The sequence below is a fragment of the Phocoena phocoena genome, chromosome 17 (genome assembly GCF_963924675.1).
Source record: "Phocoena phocoena chromosome 17, mPhoPho1.1, whole genome shotgun sequence".
Taxonomy (NCBI): Eukaryota; Metazoa; Chordata; class Mammalia; order Artiodactyla; family Phocoenidae; genus Phocoena; species Phocoena phocoena.
In genome coordinates this window covers 53134305-53156072 of record NC_089235.1, presented here as the reverse complement: position 1 = coordinate 53156072, position 21768 = coordinate 53134305, and the positions used below count along the sequence as shown (strand labels likewise).

The following is a 21768-nucleotide window of genomic DNA, read 5'->3' as shown; positions in this document are numbered from 1 at the left end:
GTGAAATTTGATATTAATTATGATACACACAGCTAAAGATCCAACTTGATAATTTTCAAAATGAAAAAAAATCAGCCTTTTCTCATATTTCTAAGTAATATTTTCTTTCTACGGCTTTTATTTAAAAATGTAAGTGCATTTCCCCCCATTTCATTTTACACCACTTAGCTAAGATCTGACATCTTCCTATGCTACAGTCTCTAGTCAGTATTAGGACGTCTTTAATTATATGGTTAACTTTATGGATGGATATTCAAACAGAAATGTAACTCAGGATTTTATAAGACTTTTCTGTAGTTTTCAGACATCAATTTTAGACATATCACACATGTACAACTTAATCAACACAACTTAACTGACCAAACAGAATATATACATATTATCAGCTTCTTAACCTAAATCTCTTAACCTCTTGAATTTGAGTTTCTTCTTCCATAAAATGGGAATTCTCAGGTAGTGAAGATTCAATAGGATTAAGTAAGGTAGCTGTGAAAAAGTATATATTGATCTCTGTCCAGTTCCTGATACAGAGCTCCTAAAACCTTTGTAATTTCCTAAGTGATAAGAGCAGTAGGACCAGGAGCATATTTTGGTGCTTGGTCTCTGATCCCAGTTCCTGACACAGCTCTTAAGTCCCTTGGAATTTCCTGGGTGATAGGAGTGTCCTTTATGCTAATGAGGCGGTACTCTTGGTGAGCTCCTGGATAGCTTCATGATGGGGGATGGTCACCAGAAAGACCACGTCATGATTACAAGATTGGAACTTTCAGCAGGAGCCCTCCTCTAACCTCCAGGAAGGGGAGAGGGACTGGAGACTGAGTTAATGATCATGCCTATGTGATGAAATGTCCATAAAAATCCCAAAAGGACAGAGTTTGTAGAACTTCTGGGTTGCTGAACACATGGAGGTACTAGGAGGGTGGCCTGCCTTGCAAGGGAATGGAAGCTCTGTTCCCCTTCCTCAGAAGCTTGCCCTATGCATCTCTTCCATCTGAATGTTCACAGTTATCCTTTATCATATACTTTTATGGTAAACTGGTAAATATAAGCGCTTCCCTGAATTCTGTGAGCCATTTTAGCAAATTACTGAACCCTAGGAGAGTCGTTGGAATTCTTGATTTATAGCAGTCAGTTGGAAGTACAGGTGACAACTTCGGATTTGTGATTGGCATCTGAAGTGGGGTGGTAGGGAGAGCAGGGGAGTGGTACTCAGTCTGGTGGGACTGAGCCCTTAACCTGTGTGATCTGATGCTATCTCCAGGTAGATCGTGTCAGAACTGAATTGTAGGACACCCACCTGGTGTCAGAATTGCTGGATGTGTGGGAAACCTACATATCTGGGGTCAGAAATGTTTTGAGTGTGGTGGTATTGTGAGTAAAGGAGAAACACCAGGGAGTGTTTTTCCTTATACAGTAGTAGATGCAGATCGACTCAATACTTCATGCCTAGTAAGAATAGAGTAAATTTTAGTAATTTATTCTATGTACAGAATATGAATTTGGAGTTAAAGTTTCATGCCATTAACTTTTCAATCTGACCTCCAACAGATACGTTATTTATGAATAGATAAAACCTTTTTCTTAATACTACTTTTCAGTTCAGTTCGGTAATAGCAGTGATTAAAGGTTGTTTAAATGTCTTCACTTTAACATATAATCTTCAGAAGTCTTTAATTGCTAAGTGTTCTACAAAGAGAAGAAAAAGACAATCGACTACTTGAAATTCATGTTCCAAATTTTTCTCTAGAGAATATTTTACTCTAATTGTGATCTTCACTGGTACTTGAAAGATAAAAATGAGAATAGAAGAAATGTGGGGTTACATTTTATTTATCAAAGGGTTTATGAATTTAAGAGGTTTTTTTTTTAAGGCAGTAGGTTATTGTTTTTGAAATATATACATAATCATTTATTTTTTTTAACATCTTTATTGGGGTATAATTGCTTTACAATGGTGTGTTAGTTTCTGCTTTATAAGAAAGTGAATCAGTTATACATATGTTCCCATATCTCTTCCCTCTTGTGTCTCCCTCCCTCCCACCCTTCCTATCCAGGCGGTCACAAAGCACTGAGCTGATCTCCCTGTGCTATGCGGCTGCTTCCCACTAGCTATCTACCTTACTTTTGGTAGTGTGTATATGTCCATGACTCTCTCTCGCCCTGTCACAGTTCACCCTTCCCCCTCCCCATGTCCTCAAGTCCGTTCTCCAGTAGGTTTATGTCTTTATTCCTGTCTTACCCATAGGTTCTTCATGACTTTTTTCTTCTTAAATTCCATATATATGTGTTAGCATACGGTATTTGTCTTTCTCTTTCTGACTGACTTCACTCTATATGACTAGGTCCATCCACCTCATAACAAATAGCTCAATTTTGTTTCTTTTTATGGCTGAGTAATATTCCATTGTATATATGTGCCACATCTTCTTTATCCATTCATCCGATGATGGGCACTTAGGTTGTCTCCATCTCCGGGCTATCGTAAATAGAGCTGCAATGAACATTTTGGTACATGACTCTTTGAATTATGGTTTTCTCAGGGTATATGCCCAGTAGTGGGATTGCTGGGTCATATGGTAGTTCTATTTGTAGTTTTTTAAGGAACCTCCATACTGTTCTCCATAGTGGCTGTACCAATTCACATTCCCACCAGCAGTGCAGGAGTGTTCCCTTTTCTCCACACACTCTCCAGCATTTATTGTTTTTATTTTTTGATGATGGCCATTCTGATTGGTGTGAGATGATATCTCATTGTAGTTTTGATTTGCAGTTCTCTGATGATTAATGATGTTGAGCATTCTTTCATGTGTTTCTCGGCAGTCTGTATATCTTCTTTGGAGAAATGTCTATTTAGGTCTTCTGCCCATTTTTGGATTGGGTTGTTTGTTTTTTTGTTATTGAGCTGCATGAGCTGCTTGTAAATTTTGGAAATTAATCCTTTGTCAGTTGCTTCATTTGCAAATATTTTCTCCCATTCTGAGTGTTGTCTTTTGGTCTTGTTTATGGTTTCCTTTGCTATGCAAAAGCTTTGAAGTTTCATTAGGTCCCATTTGTTTATTATTTTATTTCCATGTCTCTAGGAGGTGGGTCAAAAAGGATCTTGCTGTGGTTTATGTCATAGAGTGTTCTGCCTGTGTTTTCCTCTAAGAGTTTTATAGTGTCTAGCCTTACATTTAGGTCTTTAATCCATTTTGAGCTTATTTTTGTGTATGGTGTTAGGGAATGATCTAATCTCATATTTTTACATGTACCTGTCCAGTTTTCCCAGCACCACTTATTGAAGAGGCTGTCCTTTCTCCACTGTACATTCCTGCCTCCTTTATCAAAGATAAGGTGACCATATGTGCATGGATTTATCTCTGGGCTTTCTATCCTATTCCATTGATCTGTCTTTGTTTTTGTGCCAGTACCATACTGTCTTGATTACTGTGGCTTTGCAGTATAGTCTGAAGTTAGGGAGCCTGATTCCTCCAGCTCCGTTTTTCGTTCTCAAGATTGCTTTGGCTATTCGGGGCCTTTTGTGTTTCCATACAAATAGTGAAATTTTTTGTTCTAGTTCTGTGAAAAATGCCAGTGGTAGTTTGATAGGGATTGTATTGAATCTGTAGATTGCTTTGGGTAGTAGAGTCATTTTCACAATATTGATTCTTCCAATCCAAGAACATGGTATATCTCTCCATATATTTGTATCATTTTAATTTCCTTCATCAGTGTCTTATAATTTTCTGCATACAGGTCTTTTGTCTCCTTAGGTAGGTTTATTCCTAGATCTTTTATTCTTTTTGTTGCAATGGTAAATGGGAGTGTTTTCTTGATTTCACTTTCAGATTTTTCATTATTAGTGTGTAGGAATGCAAGAGATTTCTGTGCATTAATTTTGTATCCTGCAACTTTACCAAATTCATTGATTAACTCTAGTAGTTTTCTAGTAGCATCTTTAGGATTCTCTATGTATAGTATCATGTCATCTGCAGACAGTGACAGCTTTACTTCTCCTTTTCCGATTTGGATTCCTTTTATTTCCTTTTCTTCTCTGATTGCTGTGGCTAAAACTTCCAAAACTATGTTGAATAAGAGTGGTGAGAGTGGGCAACCTTGTCTTGTTCCTGATCTTAGTGGAAATGCTTTCAGTTTTTCACCATTGAGGACGATGCTGGCTGTGGGTTTGTTATATATGGCCTTTATTATGTTGAGGAAAGTTCCCTCTATGCCTACTTTCTGCAGGGTTTTTATCATAAATGGGTGTTGACTTTTGTCAAAAGCTTTCTCTGCATCTATTGAGATGATCATATGGTTTTTTCTCCTTCAATTTGTTAATATAGTTTATCACACTGATTGATTTGCATATATTGAAGGTCCTTGCATTCCTGGAATAAACCCCACTTGATCATGGTGTATGATCCTTTTCATGTGCTGTTGGATTCTGTCTGCTAGTATTTTGTTGAGGAATTTTGCATCTATGTTCATCAGTGATATTTTCTTTCTTTGTGACATCCTTGTCTGGTTTTGGTATCAAGGTGATGGTGGCCTTGTAGAAGGAATTTGGGAGTGTTCCTCCCTCTGCTATATTTTGGAAGAGTTTGAGAAAGATAGGTGTTAGCTTTTCTCTAAATGTTTGATAGAATTCGCCTGTGAAGCCATCTGGTCCTGGGCTTTTGTTTGTTGGAAGATTTTTAATCACAGTTTCAATTTCAGTGCTTGTGATTGGTCTGTTCATATTTTCTATTTCTTCCTGATTCAGTCTTGGCAGGTTGTGCATTTCTAAGAATTTGTCCATTTCTTCCAGGTTGTCCATTTTATTGGCATAGAGTTGCTTGTAGTAATCTCTCATGATCTTTTGTATTTCTGCAGTGTCAGTTACTTCTCTTTTTGCTATCATTTCCTTCATTTCTTTTTCATTTATTTCAGATTTGATTTTTATGATTTCTTTCCTTCTGCTGACTTCGGGATTTTCTTGTTCTTCTTTCTCTAATTGCTTTAGGTGCAAGGTTAGGTTGTTTATTTGAGATGTTTCCTTGTTTCTGAAGGTGGGCTTGTATTGCTATAAACTTCCCTCTTAGAACTGCTTTTGCTGCATCCCATAGGTTTTGGGTCGTCGTGCCTCCATTGTCATTTGTTTCTAGGTATTTTTTAATTTCCTCTTTGATTTCTTTAGTGATCACTTTGTCATTAAGTAGTGTATTGTTTAGCCTCCATGTGTTTGTATTTTTTACAGATCTTTTCCTGTAATTGATATCTATTCTCATGGCGTTGTGGTCGGAAAAGATACTTGATACGATTTCAATTTTCTTAAATTTACCAAGGCTTGATTTGTGACCCAAGATATGATCTCTCCTGGAGAATGTTCCATGAGCACTTGAGAAGAATGTGTATTCTGTTGTTTTTGGATGGAGTGTCCTATAAAGTTCAATTAAGTCCATCTTGTTTAATGTATCATTTAAAGCTTGTGTTTCCTTATTTATTTTCATTTTGGATGATCTGTCCATTGGTGAAAGTGGGGTGTTAAAGTCCCCTACTATGAACGTGTTACTGTCAATTTCCCCTTTTATGGCTGTTAGTATTTGCCTTATGTATTGAGGTGCTCCTGTGTTGGGTGCATAAATATTTACAATTGTTATATCTTCTTGGATCGATCCCTTGATCATTATGTAGTGTCCTTCTTTGTCTCTTCTAATAGTCTTTATTTTAAAGTTTATTTTGTCTGATAGGAGAATTGCTACTGCAGCTTTCTTTTGGTTTCCATTTGCATGGAATATCTTTTTCCATCCCCTTACTTTCAGTCTGTATGTGTCTCTAGGTCTGAAGTGGGTCTCTTGTAGACAGCAAATATATGGGTCTTGTTTTTGTATCCATTCAGCCAATCTGTGTCTTTTGGTGGGAGCATTTAGTCCATTTACATTTAAGGTAATTATCGATACATATGGCAATAGGTTATTTATTTGGCATTAACAAAGAATGAGTTTGCCAAATAAATTGTCTAGTATAAATTACTTCTTCTCATTTAAGTGCTAAAACTATATTTAGGGCTTTTTTTTAATGGAATCTTACTAAAATTTATTATTTGCCCCAAATCTAATGTAGAGCATTCCAAAGAGAAAGTAACATTTTATAGATAGTTGAATGTCATCAGAGTGAATATTAATTACAATGCTGTATATGTCTATAGTAAAGCCATTAGAAGCATTTGAAGTTAAGTTGGGTTCTTTACTCCCACACTAAGTAGTCTCAGTGTACTCCATTTAAAAATATCTTCTCTGGTTCTGCATGGTTTTTGTTCTTTCCACTGCTAATAAGCTATTGGGTACTATTCTTACCTTTGACAGTGTGTGCCCTAAACAGTCATCCTTTTCTTTTCCATCTTTCTTATTTGCTGTTGCATTTTGCTTTTGGCTACCAAGTTGTGAACTCAGTCGGATTTTTGGCATCTGTTTTTTTTTTTTTGAAGCATAGTTGATTTCCACTGTTGTGTTAATTTCTGCTGTACAACAAAGTGAATCAGTTATATATATTTTTTATTTTATTTTCTATTGTGGTTTATCCCAGGATGTTGAATATTATTCCCTGTACTATACAGAACCTTTTTGTTTACCCATTCTATATGTAATAGTTTGCATCTACTAATCCCAAACTCCCAGTCCATCCCTCCCCCACCTGCCTTCCGTCTTGGCAACCACAAGTCTGTTCTCTATGTCTGTGAGTCTGTTTCTCTTCTGTAAATAGGATCATTTGTGCCATTTTTTGATTCCACATATAAGTGATATGGTATTTGTCTTTCTTTCTGACTTCACTTAGTATGATAATCTCAAGATGCATCCATGTTACTGCAAGTGACATTATTTCGTTTTTGTTTTTGTTTTTTTTTGTGGTACGCGGGCCTCTCACTATTGTGGCCTCTCCTGTTGCAGAGCACAGGCTCCGGACGCGCAGGCTCAGCGGCCGTGGCTCACTGGCCCAGCCGCTCCGCGGCATCCTTCCGGACTGGAGCATGAACCCGTGTCCCCTGCATTGGCAGGCGGACTCTCAACCACTGCGCCACCAGGGAAGCCCCTATTTCGTCCTTTTTTATAGCTGAGTAATATTCCATTGTATATATATACCACATCTTCTTTATCCATTCATCTGTTGATGGACATTTAGGTTGTTTCCATGTCTTGGCTATTGTGAACATTGCTTCTGTGAACATAGGGGTGCATGTATCTTTCTGAATTACAGTTTTATCTGGATATATGCCCAGGAGTGGGATTGCTGGATCATATGGTAATTGTACTTTAGTTTTCTGAGGAACCTCCATACTGTTTTCCGCAGTGGCTGCACCAACTTACATTCCCACCAACAGTGTAGGAGGGTTCCCTTTTCCCCACACTCTCTCCAGCATTTGTTATTTGTAGACTTTTTAATGATGGCCATTCTGAGAAGCATGTGGTGGTACCTCATTGTGGTTTTGATTTGCATTTCTCTAATTAGCGATGTGCCTCATTTCATGTGTCTATTGGCCATCCGTATTTCTTCTTTGGAGAAATGTCTCTTTAGGTCTTCTGCCCATTTTTCAATTGGATTGTTTTCTTGTTGTCAAGTTGTATGAACTGCTTGTATACTTTGGAAATTAAGCGCTTGTCGGTTGCAAATATTTTCTCCCATTCTGTAGGTTGTCTTTTCGTTTTGTTTATGGTATCCTTTGTTGTGCAAAAACTTATGTTTGATTAGGTCCCATTTGTTTATTTTTGTTCTTATTTCTATTGCTTTGGGAGTCTGACCTAAGAAAACATTGGTACGATTTATGTCAGAGAAAGTTTTGCCCGTGATCTCTTCTAGGAGTTTTACGGTGCCTTGTCTTATATTTAAGTCTTTAAGCCATTTTGAGTTTACTTTTGTGCATGGTGTAACAGTGTGTTATGACTTTATTGATTTACATGCAACTGTCGAGCTTTCCCAGCACCACTTGCTGAAGAGACTTCTTCCCATTTTATATTTTTGCCTCCTTTGTTGAAGATTAATTGGCCATAGGTATGTGGGTTTATTTCTGGGCTCTCTATTCTGTTCCATTGATTATAGGTCTGTTTTTAGTGCCAGTACCACACTGTTTTGATTACTGTAGCTTTGTAGTATTGTCTGAAGTCTGGGGGGGGTTATGCCTCCTGCTTTGTTTTTTTTCCTCAGGATTGCTTTGGCAATTCTGGGTATTTTATAGTTCCATATAAATATAAATTTTAGGATTATTTGTTCTAGTTGTGTGAAAAATGTCATAGGTAATTTGATAGAGATTGCATTAAGTCTGTAGATTGCTTTGGGTAGTATGGCCATTTTAACAATATTAATTATTCCAATCCAAGAGCATGGGGTACCTTTCCATTTCTTTGAATATCTTCAGTTTCCTTTGTTAATGTTTTATAGTTCTCAACATATAAGTCTTTCACCTCCTTGGTGAGGTTTATTCCTAAGTATTTTATTTTGGGGTTGCTATTTTAAAAGGTTTTTTTTTCTTTTATTTTCCCTTTCTGATATTTCATTGTTGGTGTAAAGAAATGCAATCAATTTCTGTATGTTAATCTTGTATCCTGCTACCTTGCTGAATTCATTTATCAGTTCTAGTAATTTTTTGTGTGGAGTCTTTAGGGTTTTCTATATATGGTATCATGTCATCTACATATGGTGACAATTTTCCCTCTTCCTATTTGGATACCTTTTATTTCTCTTGTCTGACTGCTGTGGCTAGAACTTCCAATACTATGTAGAATAGAAACGGTGAGAGTGGGCATCCTTGTCTTCCATATTTTTGTGGAATGCTTTCAGCTTTCACTGTTGAGTATTATTTTGACTGTGGGTTTGTTATAATTTTTATGTTAAGATATATTCTCTCTGTACCCACTTTGGTGGTAAGAGTCTTTATCATGAATGGATGTTGAATTTTGTCAAATGCTTTTCCTACATCTATTGAGATGATCGTGGTTTTTATCTTTTCTTTTGTCCATGTGGTATATCACATTGATTGAGTTACATATGTTGAACATCCTTGTGAACTTGGGATGAACCCACTTGGTCATGGTGTATATCTCTTTTATGTGTTGTTAGATTTGGTTTGCTAGTATTTTGTTGAGAATTTTTGCATCTATATTCATCAAAGAAATTGGCCTGTAATTTTCTTTTTTGGTGGTGTCTTTGCTTTTGCTATCAGAATGATGGTGGCTTTGGGAGTGTTCCCTCCTCTTCAGTCTTTTGGGAGAGTTTGAGAAGGATGGGTAAAAGTTCTTCTTTGTATGTTTGGTAGAGTTCGCCTGTGAAGCCATCTGGTCCTAGACTTTTGTTTGTAGGGAACTTTTTAAAATTACAGCTTCTATTTCACTTCTAATGATTGGTCTGTTCAAATTGTCTGTTTCTTCTTGATTCAGTTTTGGTGGGCTGTTTCTAGAAAGTTGTCCATTTCTTCTAGGTTGTCGAATTTGTTGGCATGTAATTGTTCATAGCACTCTTTTATGTTTTTTTTGTATTTCTGCGGCATCAGTTGAGATTTCTCCTTTTTCATTTCTTATTTTACCTTTCAAAGAACCAGCTCTTGGTTTTATTGATTTTTTTTGTATTGTTTTTTAATCTCTTATTTTCTCTCTGATCTTTATTATTTCTTTCCTTCTGCTGACTTTAGGTTTTGTTTGTTCTTTTTCTTTTAGGTGGTAGGTTCGGTTGTTTGAGATTTTCCTTGTGTTTTGAGAAAGGCCTGTATCGCTATGAACTGCTCTAAGAACTGCTTTTGCTGCATCCCATAGATTTTGTATGGTTGTGTTTTCATTGTCATTTGTCTCCAGATATTTTTTAATTTCCTCATTGACCTGTTGCTTTTTTAGTATGTTGTTTGGTCTCCATGTAATCTTTTTTTTCTCATTTCTTTTTCCATGGTTGATTTCTAGTTTCGTGCCATTGTCAAAGATGCTTGAAATAATTTTTATACCAGATTTTGTTTTGTGCCCTGTTTGGTCAATCTTAGAGAATGTTCCACGTCCACTTGAAAAGAATGTGTGTTCTGTGTTTTTTGGATGTAATCCTGAAAATGTCAATTAACTCTAACTGTTCTGTTGTATCATTTAGGATATCTTTGCCTTCTTGATTTTCTGTCTAGAGTATCTGTCCATTGATGTGAGTGGGGTGTTAGTCTCCTACTATCATTGTATTCCCATCAGTTTCTCCCTTTATGTCTGTCTGTTAGTTTTTGTTTTATGTACTTGGGTGCTCCTATATTAGGTGCATATATGTTGACGAGTATAAAGAGTGTAAAATCCTCTTCTTTTTTTTAACATCTTTATTGGAGTATAATTGCTTTACAATGGTGTGTTAGTTTCTGCTTTATAACAAAGTGAATCAGTTATACATATACACGTTCCCATTTCTCTTCCCTCCTGCATCTCCCTCCCTCCCACCCTCCCTCTCCCACCCTCCCTCTCCCACCCCTCTAGGTGGTCACAAACCACCTAGCTGATCTCCCTGTGCTATGCGGCTGCTTCCTACTAGCTATCCACTTTACGCTTGGTAGTGTATATATGTCCATGCCACTCTCTCACCTCATCACAGCCTACCCCTCCCCCTTCACATAGTCCATGCTCTAGTAGGTCTCTGTCCTCTTCTTGTATTGATCCTTTTATCATTATATAGTGTCCTTCTTTGTCTTTATGGCCTTTGTTTTAAAGTCTGTTTTGTCTCATATGAGTATTGCAACTCCTGCTTTCCTGTCATTTCCGTTTGTGTGAAATATCTTTTTCCATCCCCTTACTTTCAATCTATGTGTGTCCTTTGCCCTAAAGTGGATCTTATATATGCAGCATTATGTAAGGCTCTTGTTTTTTTATCCAGTCTGCCATACTGTGTCTTTTGATTGGAGCATTCAAGTCCATTGACATTTCAGATAATTATTGATAACTCTGTATTTATTGTCATTTAAACTTTGTTTTCCAGTTGATTCTATGTTTCTTCTTTGTTTCTTTTTGTTGTTCTTTTTGTGGTTTGATGATTTCCTTTTATTTTATGCTTGTGTCCTTTATTTGGTTTTTGTGAATCTATCGTTATTGATTTGTGATTACTGTGTTTTTCAAGTATGTTAACCCCTTCCAATAGCTGCTTGCTTTAGACTGATAGTCATATAGGCTCAAACACATTTTAAAAATAAAACAATCTACATTTTCTTACTCTCCCCCACATTTTATGATTTTGATGTCCTCTTTTACATCTTTATGTTTAGTTTATCCTTTTGCTGTCCCTTGTGTTTATCATCACTTTCACAAATAGCTTTTTTTTTTTTCTTTTTGATGTGTATACTGGCTTATTTAAGTGATTTACTTTCCAATTGTGAGCTTCTCTTTCCTATATCTTCTTGCTTCCGTTCTATTTAGAGAAGACCTTTCACTATTTCTTTTCAGGATAGGTTTAGTATTGCTTTAGTCTTTTGGTTTTTGCTTGACTGAGAAATTCTTTCTCCTATTCTAAATGATAATGTTGCTGCGTAGAGTATTCTAGGTTGCAGATTTTTCTATTTTAAGACTTTGAATTGAACATCTTGTTCTTGATTCTCACAGGTTGATTCTTACAGGTAACTGCCAGATAATGAATAACATCTTATTTCCCTGTTTTGTCTGCTTCAAATTAATGATGACATGTCTTTGTTGTTCTTCAAACATTTTCTTTTCCTTATATTGAGTTTTTTTGTTTCTATAGCATCATACAAATTGTACTTTTTAATTTTTGCACTTTATTTTCATTCACTTAATTAACTTATTAGCAAAACTAGTTTGCTTCAGTTTGCAATCTTAATCCTGATTTTCTTTTTTGGACAAAATCCTTTCATCTGGACTTGCAAAGGTTGCAAAGAGCAGAGAAGACCTCTCGTTACCACAAGTCATAGATATTTAGTGTGAACATATGTGGCGACTATAAGGAATAGTGGAAACAATCTCTTTAGATCTCATAGAGAAATAATAGAAGGTCATTCTGTAAACAAATGCATTTGCAAGTTCGACCTAAAAGAGAAGGGAAACATTGTTTAGAAAATAGCACATAGTTCTGATGACAAGGTAATCTCCTTGTCTCCTGAGAATCAAGTGTCCCTCGCTGTCTACCGTAGTGCTGTGCCATTATCATCACATCACCATCTTCTTTACTTGCTTCTGCTGCTCATACCTCTGTGATTCACTTCCTACCTCATGATTTCTGCTTTCTGTAGTCTCTCTGGGTATGTCTTTTGCCTCTCTTTCTTATTGGCTCTATGTTTGTGTTAATTGTTCATTTCTGGCATTTAAGAAGAAGATTTACTGTTTTTGGCCAGCCACCATCCCCTATGGGAAGCACCTGTTCAAGAAAACACTTCAGTCTAACCATTTGATAAATCAATGGATAAAAGATGTTTGCCTTTAAGTTAGTTATCTACTCTGGTAGAAGCCAGGGTGTGGGAGCCTACTTGGGTATATGGAAGCTCTTGTGGATATTGAACTATCACCAGTCTGCTCATTATAAGTGGCTTGCTTTTTAGGCAAGTTTGTAAACAGTGAGCAGGGGACTTCTAGTTCAGTCTAGGGTCTGGAAAGCTGGAAAGAGTGTCTCTCCCAATGTAACAACAAGAGAAGCCTGGATAATCTGTAGAATCATTACTTTAAAAAAATTTTTCAGAGGTTAAAAAAAAATCTGAGGTTACAGCACAATCAACTAGCTTGAAATCCAAGGGAAAAACAGGTACCACCAAGGAGAGATTGGATAGGAGAGCTGGTTCATCTGAACATGGGAAGAAGAAAGGATTGCCATGTAAGTGGGTAAGGAAAATCCAACAAACTGCTAAAAGCGTAGTGGGGGCTAACAAGAAGGTATAGAACCCATGGGATTTACAAATCCTCTTTATGGACCTTGACCAGGGCCTGATGCGGAAGACGGGGAGCAGGGGAGGAGACAGACAGGGGGAAAGCCACCCTGGTAATGCAGCATTGGAGAAGGGAAGTATCTTCTGCCGTGAAAAGAAGAATGAAGTCCTGCCTGGTTTATTTTCCTTAAGTAGCAAAAGCCTTAAGCTGCTGAGGGAAGAGCATCAGATCTTATCCTAAGGGCTCAGAATAAGACCCACAGCAGCCAGGGGAAAATAAAAATAATTTTAAAACACCACCGCTATGCCTGGGGCAGGGGCAGGAAATCAAGGGTAGATTATTAGAATTCTCCTACGGCAGTATCACTAAAAAGGCCCAAACCCAAGGACACAAGGCCCAATACTGAGGCTGAACCAAGAGAACCCTCTGCCTGTATCCTTCCATCCACCATCATCAAGGCTGAGAAGCACCAAGTAACAGGCAATAATAATCTACCACTAGGGAAGGAGTAAGAGCATAGGGAGACTCTCTGAAATGAGGATGTATGGTGAAGGCCTAAAGTTAGGGGTGGAACAGTACAGTTGGGGAAAATCCTCCAGCATCTCAGTCCCCACCAGAGTGCAAAGTAACACTGAAGGAATTTGAAGTTGGTGATGCACTGAAGGTAACCATAGCAACAACAGAATTCAAGCTCAGATCAGCCCTTTCTTAGCCCTTTCTCAACCTCCCTCTGTCATGACCACCCACACGAATGGCCTAGCAAAAGAAATGTGTCCATTACCAGGCATAAATACTGCTTACCTCAGTCTCTACAGTTTTTTACATCCAGTATTCAAAGGTTACAAGACACACAAAAAGAAGTAAAAAATATCCTGCTGTCAAGAAACAAGGGGAAACAAACCAGACCCAGAGATGACCCCTATTTTGGAACTACCAGACAAAGGATTTAAAGTAACTGTGGTTAATACGTTAAAGCCTCTAGCAGAAAAGTTGCAGAGAGAAACTGTAAGAGTCGATTAAAAATGCTTGAAGTTTAAAAAAAAAAAAAACCCACAGCAACAAGAGAAGAATGCCTTCAACAAACTCATCAGTATACTCAATACATCTGAGGGGAAAAAAAATCAGTAACCTGGAAGATTGATTTCAGTTCTGCTAATTTTTACTAACCTAAGAGGGTTGAAGTGGGGTGGGGTTAAAAACAAAAAAACAGAGCATCCAAGAGCTGTGGGGCAATATCAGATGGTCTACTATACATCTAGTTGGAATCCCAGAAGGGACATGGAACATTTGCCAAAATAGACCATATTCTGGGCCATAAAATAAATGTCAATAATTTAAAAGAATAAGAATCATGAACAGAATGTTCTCTGGCCATAACAATTAAATTAGAAATTAATAATAGAAACGTCTGGAAAATCCACAAGTATCTGGAAATTAAATACATTTCTGAATAACCTATGAGTCATAGTGGAACTCACAAAGGAAGTAGGAAATATTTTGAATCGAACGAAAATGAAACAGCACATATGGGATGCAGCTAAAGCAGTGCTTAGAAGGAAATTTATGGCATTACATGTTATATTACAATAGAAAAAGTGTCTCAATTTTATAATTTAAGCTTCCATCTTGAACCAGGAAAAGAAGAGCAAACCAAGTCTAAAGTAGGAGGAAGGAAACTTACAAAGCAGAAATGAGTGAAACTGAAAATAATAAAACCAATGAAAAGATCAAAATTGGTAAGTCTCTAGCCAGAGTAACCAAGGAAAAAGACAACACAAATTACCATATCAGAAATAAAAATGGACGTGTCAGGACAAGTCCAAAAGACAGTAAAGTGTAATAATGGGATGTTATAAACAACTCCATTTTCATATATTTGACAATTTAAGTGAAGCTAATTCCTTGAAAGACAAGCATTACCACAGTTCACTGAAAAAGAAATAGATAACCTTAATAGTCCTGTATCTGTTAAAGAGACTGAATTTATTGTTAGGAACCTTCTGTCAAATCTCCAGACCTAGGGTGCTTCACTGGTTTGCTCTACCAAATGAACAAACAATACCAGTTCTATACTTCCAGAAAATAGAAGAGGAAGGAACACCTCCCACCTTGTTTTATAAGGCCAGCATTACGCTGATAGCAAAGACATGACAGAAAGGAAAACAGGAAAAAAACTAAAAACCACACCAGTATCCCTCATGAATATAGATCAAAAGTCCTCAGTAAAATATTAGTAAATGAAATCCAGCAGTAAGTACAAAGAATACATCATGACCAAGTAGTGTTTACCCAGGGAATTCAAGGCTGATTCATCAACATTCAAGTATCAACCAACATAATTCAGTGTATCATCAGACTAAAGAAGAAAAATATTTGACCATTCTAGTAGATGCAGAAAAAGAATTGACAAAACTTAGTATCTGTTTATGATAAAAGTGCTTAGCAAACTAGGAGTTGAAGGTAACTGCCTCCTTGAAAAACCTAGTGTTAACATCGTATTTCATGGTAAAAATAGTAAAAATACTAGAATCCTTTCCCCTAAGATTGGTAACAGGCGGGCTTCCCTGGTGGCGCAGTGGTTGGGAGTCCGCCTGCCAATGGCAGGGGACACGGGTGGGAGGATCCCACATGCCGCGGAGCGGCTGGGCCTGTGCGCCGTGGCCGCTGAGCCTGTGCGTCCGGAGCCTGTGCAAAAGATAGGCAAGGGTGTTTGCCCTCATTACTCCTAGTCAGGATCATGCTGGAGCTCCTAGCTAGTGCAGTGAGGCAAGAAAAAGTAGTAAAAGGTATAAAGAATTATCAAGAGGTTTCAGTAACTACCATGAGAAAGATGAAACCATTTTTAGGTGTTATCTTAAAAGCAGTGTTTATCTGCAGTTCCTTTGTCTACTCTTAGCTTGCAACCTTTGAATGGAATTATAAATTTTCCTAACATGGCTGCTGACCAACCTAATAAGTATCATACATCTTAAGTGGTGTAATCTTTTTTATTTATCTGTATGGAATACTTGATTTTAAAATGAAGACTAGGAGGGCTAGAATTTATTAAATGAATATCACAGGTCTCTTACTACATAAAGAAAAAATTATCTCATGTAAAGGGAGTGTTTTATCTCACAGTAAATTATATTTGCAGTTAGTTCCATCAGACTAGTTTATTATAATTTGTTTGTAAAACTTAGATAATTATATTTAAAACATCCACATCTTATTTGAGGAATAATGTGTTCACTTTCTGAGGGGCAGATCCACAAACTATTTGCTGAAACATGCATTAATGGAAAAGTATAAAACTGAAAGTAATGAGAACACAGTTCAAACTACAGAAAAACTGAATTTGACAATAAAACTTACCGTAATATAAAAGGCCAGTCAGTTGGCAGTGATTTTGAAAATAAACCTCACTTAGCCAGTGATTATCAGGAGCAAAGGGAGAGAAGAAATAGTCTGTGAACACTGTGTGCCAGCCTGTTCCTCTTCTGCAGAGAATAAGTACCGGCCCCACCCAAAAGCCCTATCCCTTGGCATTGTTGCAGCAACACAAATTAGGTTGCTCTGTCTCTGGATGCTCCTGTGACCAGTAGCCTGTGTGGGAGAGCCACTTCACAGCTTTCCCTGTTGAACATAGGTCAGGTCTCCACCTTTAATTTCAACCCAACATTTTATTCTCGTCTGCTCTAAAACTCATGGAAGCAATTCATTGTTTATTAAGTGCTATGCATATTTTATGTTTTCTGTATCTGATATGATTTTTGTTGGTATTTAGGCATTTTTAACTGATAAACAGCATTTGTAATGAAGAATGTCACTGCAACCTCTTTCCATTAAAAAAAAAGTATTCCTATAGATGGAATCCAGTTATGAGCCTCAACCTAATGAGTCTGTAGTAAAATGAGTTCCTTTAGCCATCAATATTGCAATAAAGTTATTAACATAATGAACATTCTTGACATTTTATTGTAAATAGACAATACAAAGTCAATAATTTGTAAACAGATCTGCGTTTGAATCCTAGCATTGTGATTTTTCTGTGTAGCCTAGAATAAGTTACTCAAGCTCTCTCAAGTATATTCTTCCATCTATGAAGATAATAACAGCCTAGTGGGTTATTGACGTTAATATTTGTAACGTGTCTGGCACATAGATTGTGCTCATAAATCATAGTAGCTGTCGTTGATTCTTGGTAGTTATTATTACAAGTTAGCATTTGTAAACTTCATATTTGTATTCTGTGGTTTAAAAAATATTCTGCCTATAAAATTGGTGCTTTATAGCGTGTTGTAAACTAGTTACTAACAAACAGTTGACTGTAGTGTAGTGGCTAAGAACACAGACTCCAGATTCAAAGCTCAGCTGCACAACTTACTACCAGGCTGACCATGGGCAAGTTACTTACATCCTTTGTTGCATCACTTTCCTCGGCTTTAAGATAGGCCTAACAATAGCACATTTCTCCCAGGAGCGTTATGAAGATTTATTCATCAGTTTTAGGTGTGTAAAAAGTTTAGAACAGTTGTTGACATGTAGTTCTGTGTGTCAGCTGTCTTCCTTATTACTATTAGTTTGTTGTTGAGTAAATGATTTTTTTGTCACTTTTTATTTTAGGTGAATCTTGGAAGCAACCAGTACCTTTTCTCTGTCATAGTGGATCCTAAAGAAATGCCCTGCTTCTGTCTGCGCCATGATGTTGATGCCCTTCTCTGGCAACCACACTCTGGCAACCAAGACGATATGTGGGAGCATATCGCAACTTTCAATGCTTTAGGTATAAGCAAGCTCTTTGACAACTTTTTCCTTTATATTGAAAATTAGTCAATTCTTTTTTTTTTTTTTAAGTTTTTGGGTTCATTTAAATTTGAGCTGTCCTAAGTATGCTTGGATTGATTTGTGCTATAATTTGGTTGCTTGCACATAGTTGATGAATGTTAGTACTTTTGGAACAGTAGGACTAATTTGTTTTTATGCTTGTGCAGAAGATCAGCACAGAATAGAAATCAAAGTGGTTTATCTAACTGCATGAATCATTCTAATCAGTTATTTGCTTATTCCAACTAAGCTATACAATATCAGAATATGAACAAGGGGCTTGACAGTACCCTACATGGAACTTGTATTCAGGTTTCTTCAGAGTAGTCTTCGGTAATCATGGAATTGCTCTAAGGTAAAGCACATTATGAGACATCTTTCATGGAACTTATGTGAAAAACAGCCATTATAATGAAAACACTTAGGGAAGATGATGATAAGCAGAAATGAAATTTATTCTGTAGGATAAAAGGGAAAATACTGGGTTTTTTTTTTTGTGTGTGGTACACGGGCCTCTCACCGCTGTGGCCTCTGCCGCCGCAGAGCACAGGCTCCAGACGTGCAGGCTCAGCGGCCATGGCTCACGGGCCCAGCCGCTCTGCGGCATGTGGGATCCTCCCGGACCAGGGCATGAACCCGTGTCCCCTGCCTGACTCTCAACAACTGCGCCACCAGGGAAGCCCCGAAAATACTGGTTTTAAACCTAGAGCTTGAAACATTTTGAGCTACATAATTGTAGACTTACACAATGATAAAATACATTAGTATTGTGTGGGAGAAATTTTTTATATGAATTGACCACAGCTATTGCTTTATTGAAAGGTTATTTTAAACTGCCAGCAGGAAGTAAAATTATGCATTGTGATTGCTGTATATGTACAACCCTAATTGTAGAGGAGATTTTTTTCAATTATCCCTTATAGTTAATAATATGGGCTGTTAAACTGGTTAATTCAGACTCCAAATGGATTTTTATGACCTGAAATAAAGTTTGATTGAATAATTTAGCCACGTAATTTCTAGTTCTACTAAAATTCCGGATTTTTTATTCTCCTGTTTTTTTCAGTAAGAGGAAAGCTTTATCTTAATTTTCAGATATTCCTTTTGTATTCCTAAATCCCCTAGTATAATGGAATTCTATTATGCTTGAGTTTAAGTTAAATCAACATTACATTAGGTGTGTAGTCTTGAGATGTTATATACATTATTTGTCAAGATTAGCCTGGAGAGCTAAATCTAGGCTCTCAAATAGGTGTCTGTGTCCTCTCTAATTTTTCCTCCTCAAGCCCTGCTTAATATTAAAAAACCAGCATTGATCTGCCTGTGCTCAGTGGTTCCTTCGCTCATTCATTGTTTGATGAGGTCTCAGTTTACATTAGTGTTATATTTCCTCTCTCACATGTTATAATGTTCAGTAATCATGTCCCAATCTGAAAATTCTAATTTTTATTTCAGAACATAAATGCTCTTTTAGACTATAAAGATAATTTTTAAAAAGATTATTTCAAATTTTAATTAGTTTTCAAGGGACATCCCAGTGGAATTTTTTTAAAAAGATACTTGAATTTTCTTTGAATTTGTAGTGGTCTCAAGGCTCTGCTTATTCTGAGAGGTGAAGTACAAATCCTGTTACAGTGTTGGTATTTGTGTATAAAAATACCACTAACATTACAGAAATAATGGGAATGCATTGTGCATATTAGTACCTTTGGGCATGGGGTCTGCATTATGCACACACTCCTAAAATAACTATAATACATCCTATAAACATTTTCCCATTTATTTGATAAGAAAAAAGAAAAGCTGCAATGCCACATCTCTGATTGATGTACTCTATTATTTAAAGATATTTTGGCATGTTTTTAGTGTGTTAGATTTTTAATGTTTTAATTATTCATGGAAATTATATAGGAACTATACTGTGCTTTTTTTTGAAGGGATGAAACTATTTTCCTTAGGAATTAATGCTTTAATTTTGCACCATTTGGGAGAGATTGATTGTGGTTAGTCATTCATGGTTCAGAATTTAACAACTGTTGAGTATCTATGATATATATTTTTTATTTAATCCTTTCAATTTATAATAAGATTTATGAACTACTGAATGTTAAATCACTGTTTTTCCCTTCTGTTTAATATATACTTTTTCTTTTTTTTTTTGTCTCATATTTCTTGGCAGGCTACGTCCAAGCATCAAAGAGAGACAAAAAATTTTTTGCCTGTGCTCCAAATTACTCTTATGCAGCCCTTTGCGAGTGCCTTCGACGAGTTTTCATCTATCGTCAGCCCACTCCCATGTCCACTGTACTTTACAATAGGAAAGAAGGCAGGCAAGTAGGGCAGGTTGCTAAGCAGCAAGTAGCAAGCCTAGAAACCAGTGATCCTATTTTAGGCTTTCAAGCAACAAATGAGAGATTATTTGTTCTCACTACCAAAAACCTCTTTTTAATAAAGGTAAATACAGAGAACTAATTACTCCAACATGTTGGCTTCTCTGTACTGAAAAGTATTCAGTGGTAGCTGGAAGGCTGGGCAGTTGTGCTGTAATCTGTTACGTTTTTATTGTGTTAAAATTATCTTGTATGAATTTATTTTTTAAAGGATATTGGAAATATATTCGAGATTATGAGTCTTTAAGAGCTATAGAATGAAGCTGCAAATTTAGAGAAAATTAGCTTCTGTAAAAAATGTAAAGATAGTATTAGCAAGTAAAATTAATTTTTTAAAAACAGGCTAGAATCTCATCTTTTATATGAAAGATGTACAATAAAACAGGCTAGAATCTCATCTTTTATATGAAAGATGTACAATTCATGTTTAAATAAAAATATTTATCATGTATTCTTTGTTCACTGATACAGTTTCTACTTCTTTACCTATAGAATGTATAGGATAATAGTTAAAGTGTTGATTCTTGTAAATACTTTTTAAATGGACTGAATAGCTGGGGTAGAGGGAGAAATATAACAGGTACAGCAGGTCTAGTACTGTTAAACTTTGCTGAGAGACCTTAAGTGTTTTTTCATATTAAATATAGCTTTATTTTATTTAAATTTTATCCATTTGGTCTTCCACAGACATAAATAAAGAGAGATGATAAGGTTCTATGAAGTGTAGCTCTTATCCATTGCCATATAACAAACCACTCCAAAACTCAGTGGTTTAAAACAGGATGTTTTATAATTTTTCATGGTTCATTGACTTGACTGTCTCTGGTCTGCATGGCCTTTCCTCCTCCAGTAAGCTAGACCGTGTTTCTTCCCATGACAGAAAAAAACATTACAAGAGGGCAAGCCCTAATGTACAAGAGTTTATCAAGCCTGCACTTGCATCATATTTGCTCATCTTCCATTGAACAAAGCAAGTCTAGAGTCAGTGTGAGAGTGGAGTACACGAGGATACAGATAGCAGGTGGTATGATTCACTGGGAGCCACTTATGTAACAGTCTACCATACAAATTATAATTCATCCTCGTAGTTCTCCTTACATTTCTACAGTTAAGAAAAAAGTAATCCTGTTTGTTTATACATTAAATATGGTTTGCCATGAATTTTAGCTTCTTATAGTATTTCCTTGGATTTCTTTTGGTGTGCATTTACCTGGAAAATTGTTTACTTCTATACCATTTTTGTATACTTCTTATATATACTTCAAGTTAAATTTTATATTATAATAGGGGAATTGAGACTTTAATATAAGAGGCAGAAAATGAAGAAAAGAGTACAAGATAGGAAACATTTGTTCCTAACATATCTCTTGCCTATCTAGACAAGTGTTTGGCTGAACTAAATTTTAGTGAAAGAAGGAAAAATAAGTTTGAGAGACAGAAAAGGAGGAAAAAGATGGGGATTACATGCATGTTCTAAACACTATGTCAGAAAGCGGTTTCCTGGAGAGAAGTACTGGGACGCTAGATAAAAAGTTGGGAAAAGTCCTGAGAACTGGTAGTGACAGTGGAGTCCTAATGGTACTCTGTTAGTACTAGGAAAGAGGACTAGAGAGCTATCTAGCATCAAGAGATCATGACCACAGGAAAAAAAAAAAAAAAGTATGGCTGAACCAAAAAACAAAACAGTGATATTTGCAGAACTTTTTAGTGTCACTGTAAAATTTAATGAAACAAGACTATTTTGA

General features: G+C 36.5%; 1 protein-coding gene across 1 annotated transcript in view; it reads left to right on the top strand.

The window, feature by feature from the left end:
• NUDCD1 (NudC domain containing 1) overlaps positions 1-20472 on the top strand; it is an 87811-nt gene extending 67339 nt beyond the window's left edge. The window contains exons 9-11 of the mRNA XM_065895421.1: positions 17433-17592; positions 19813-20365; positions 20409-20472. Of these exons, the coding sequence (XP_065751493.1) occupies positions 17433-17592; positions 19813-20105 (453 nt within the window). The 3' untranslated portion in view covers positions 20106-20365; positions 20409-20472. The remainder of the gene's footprint in view (positions 1-17432; positions 17593-19812; positions 20366-20408) is intronic.
• The last annotated feature ends 1296 nt before the right edge of the window (positions 20473-21768 follow it).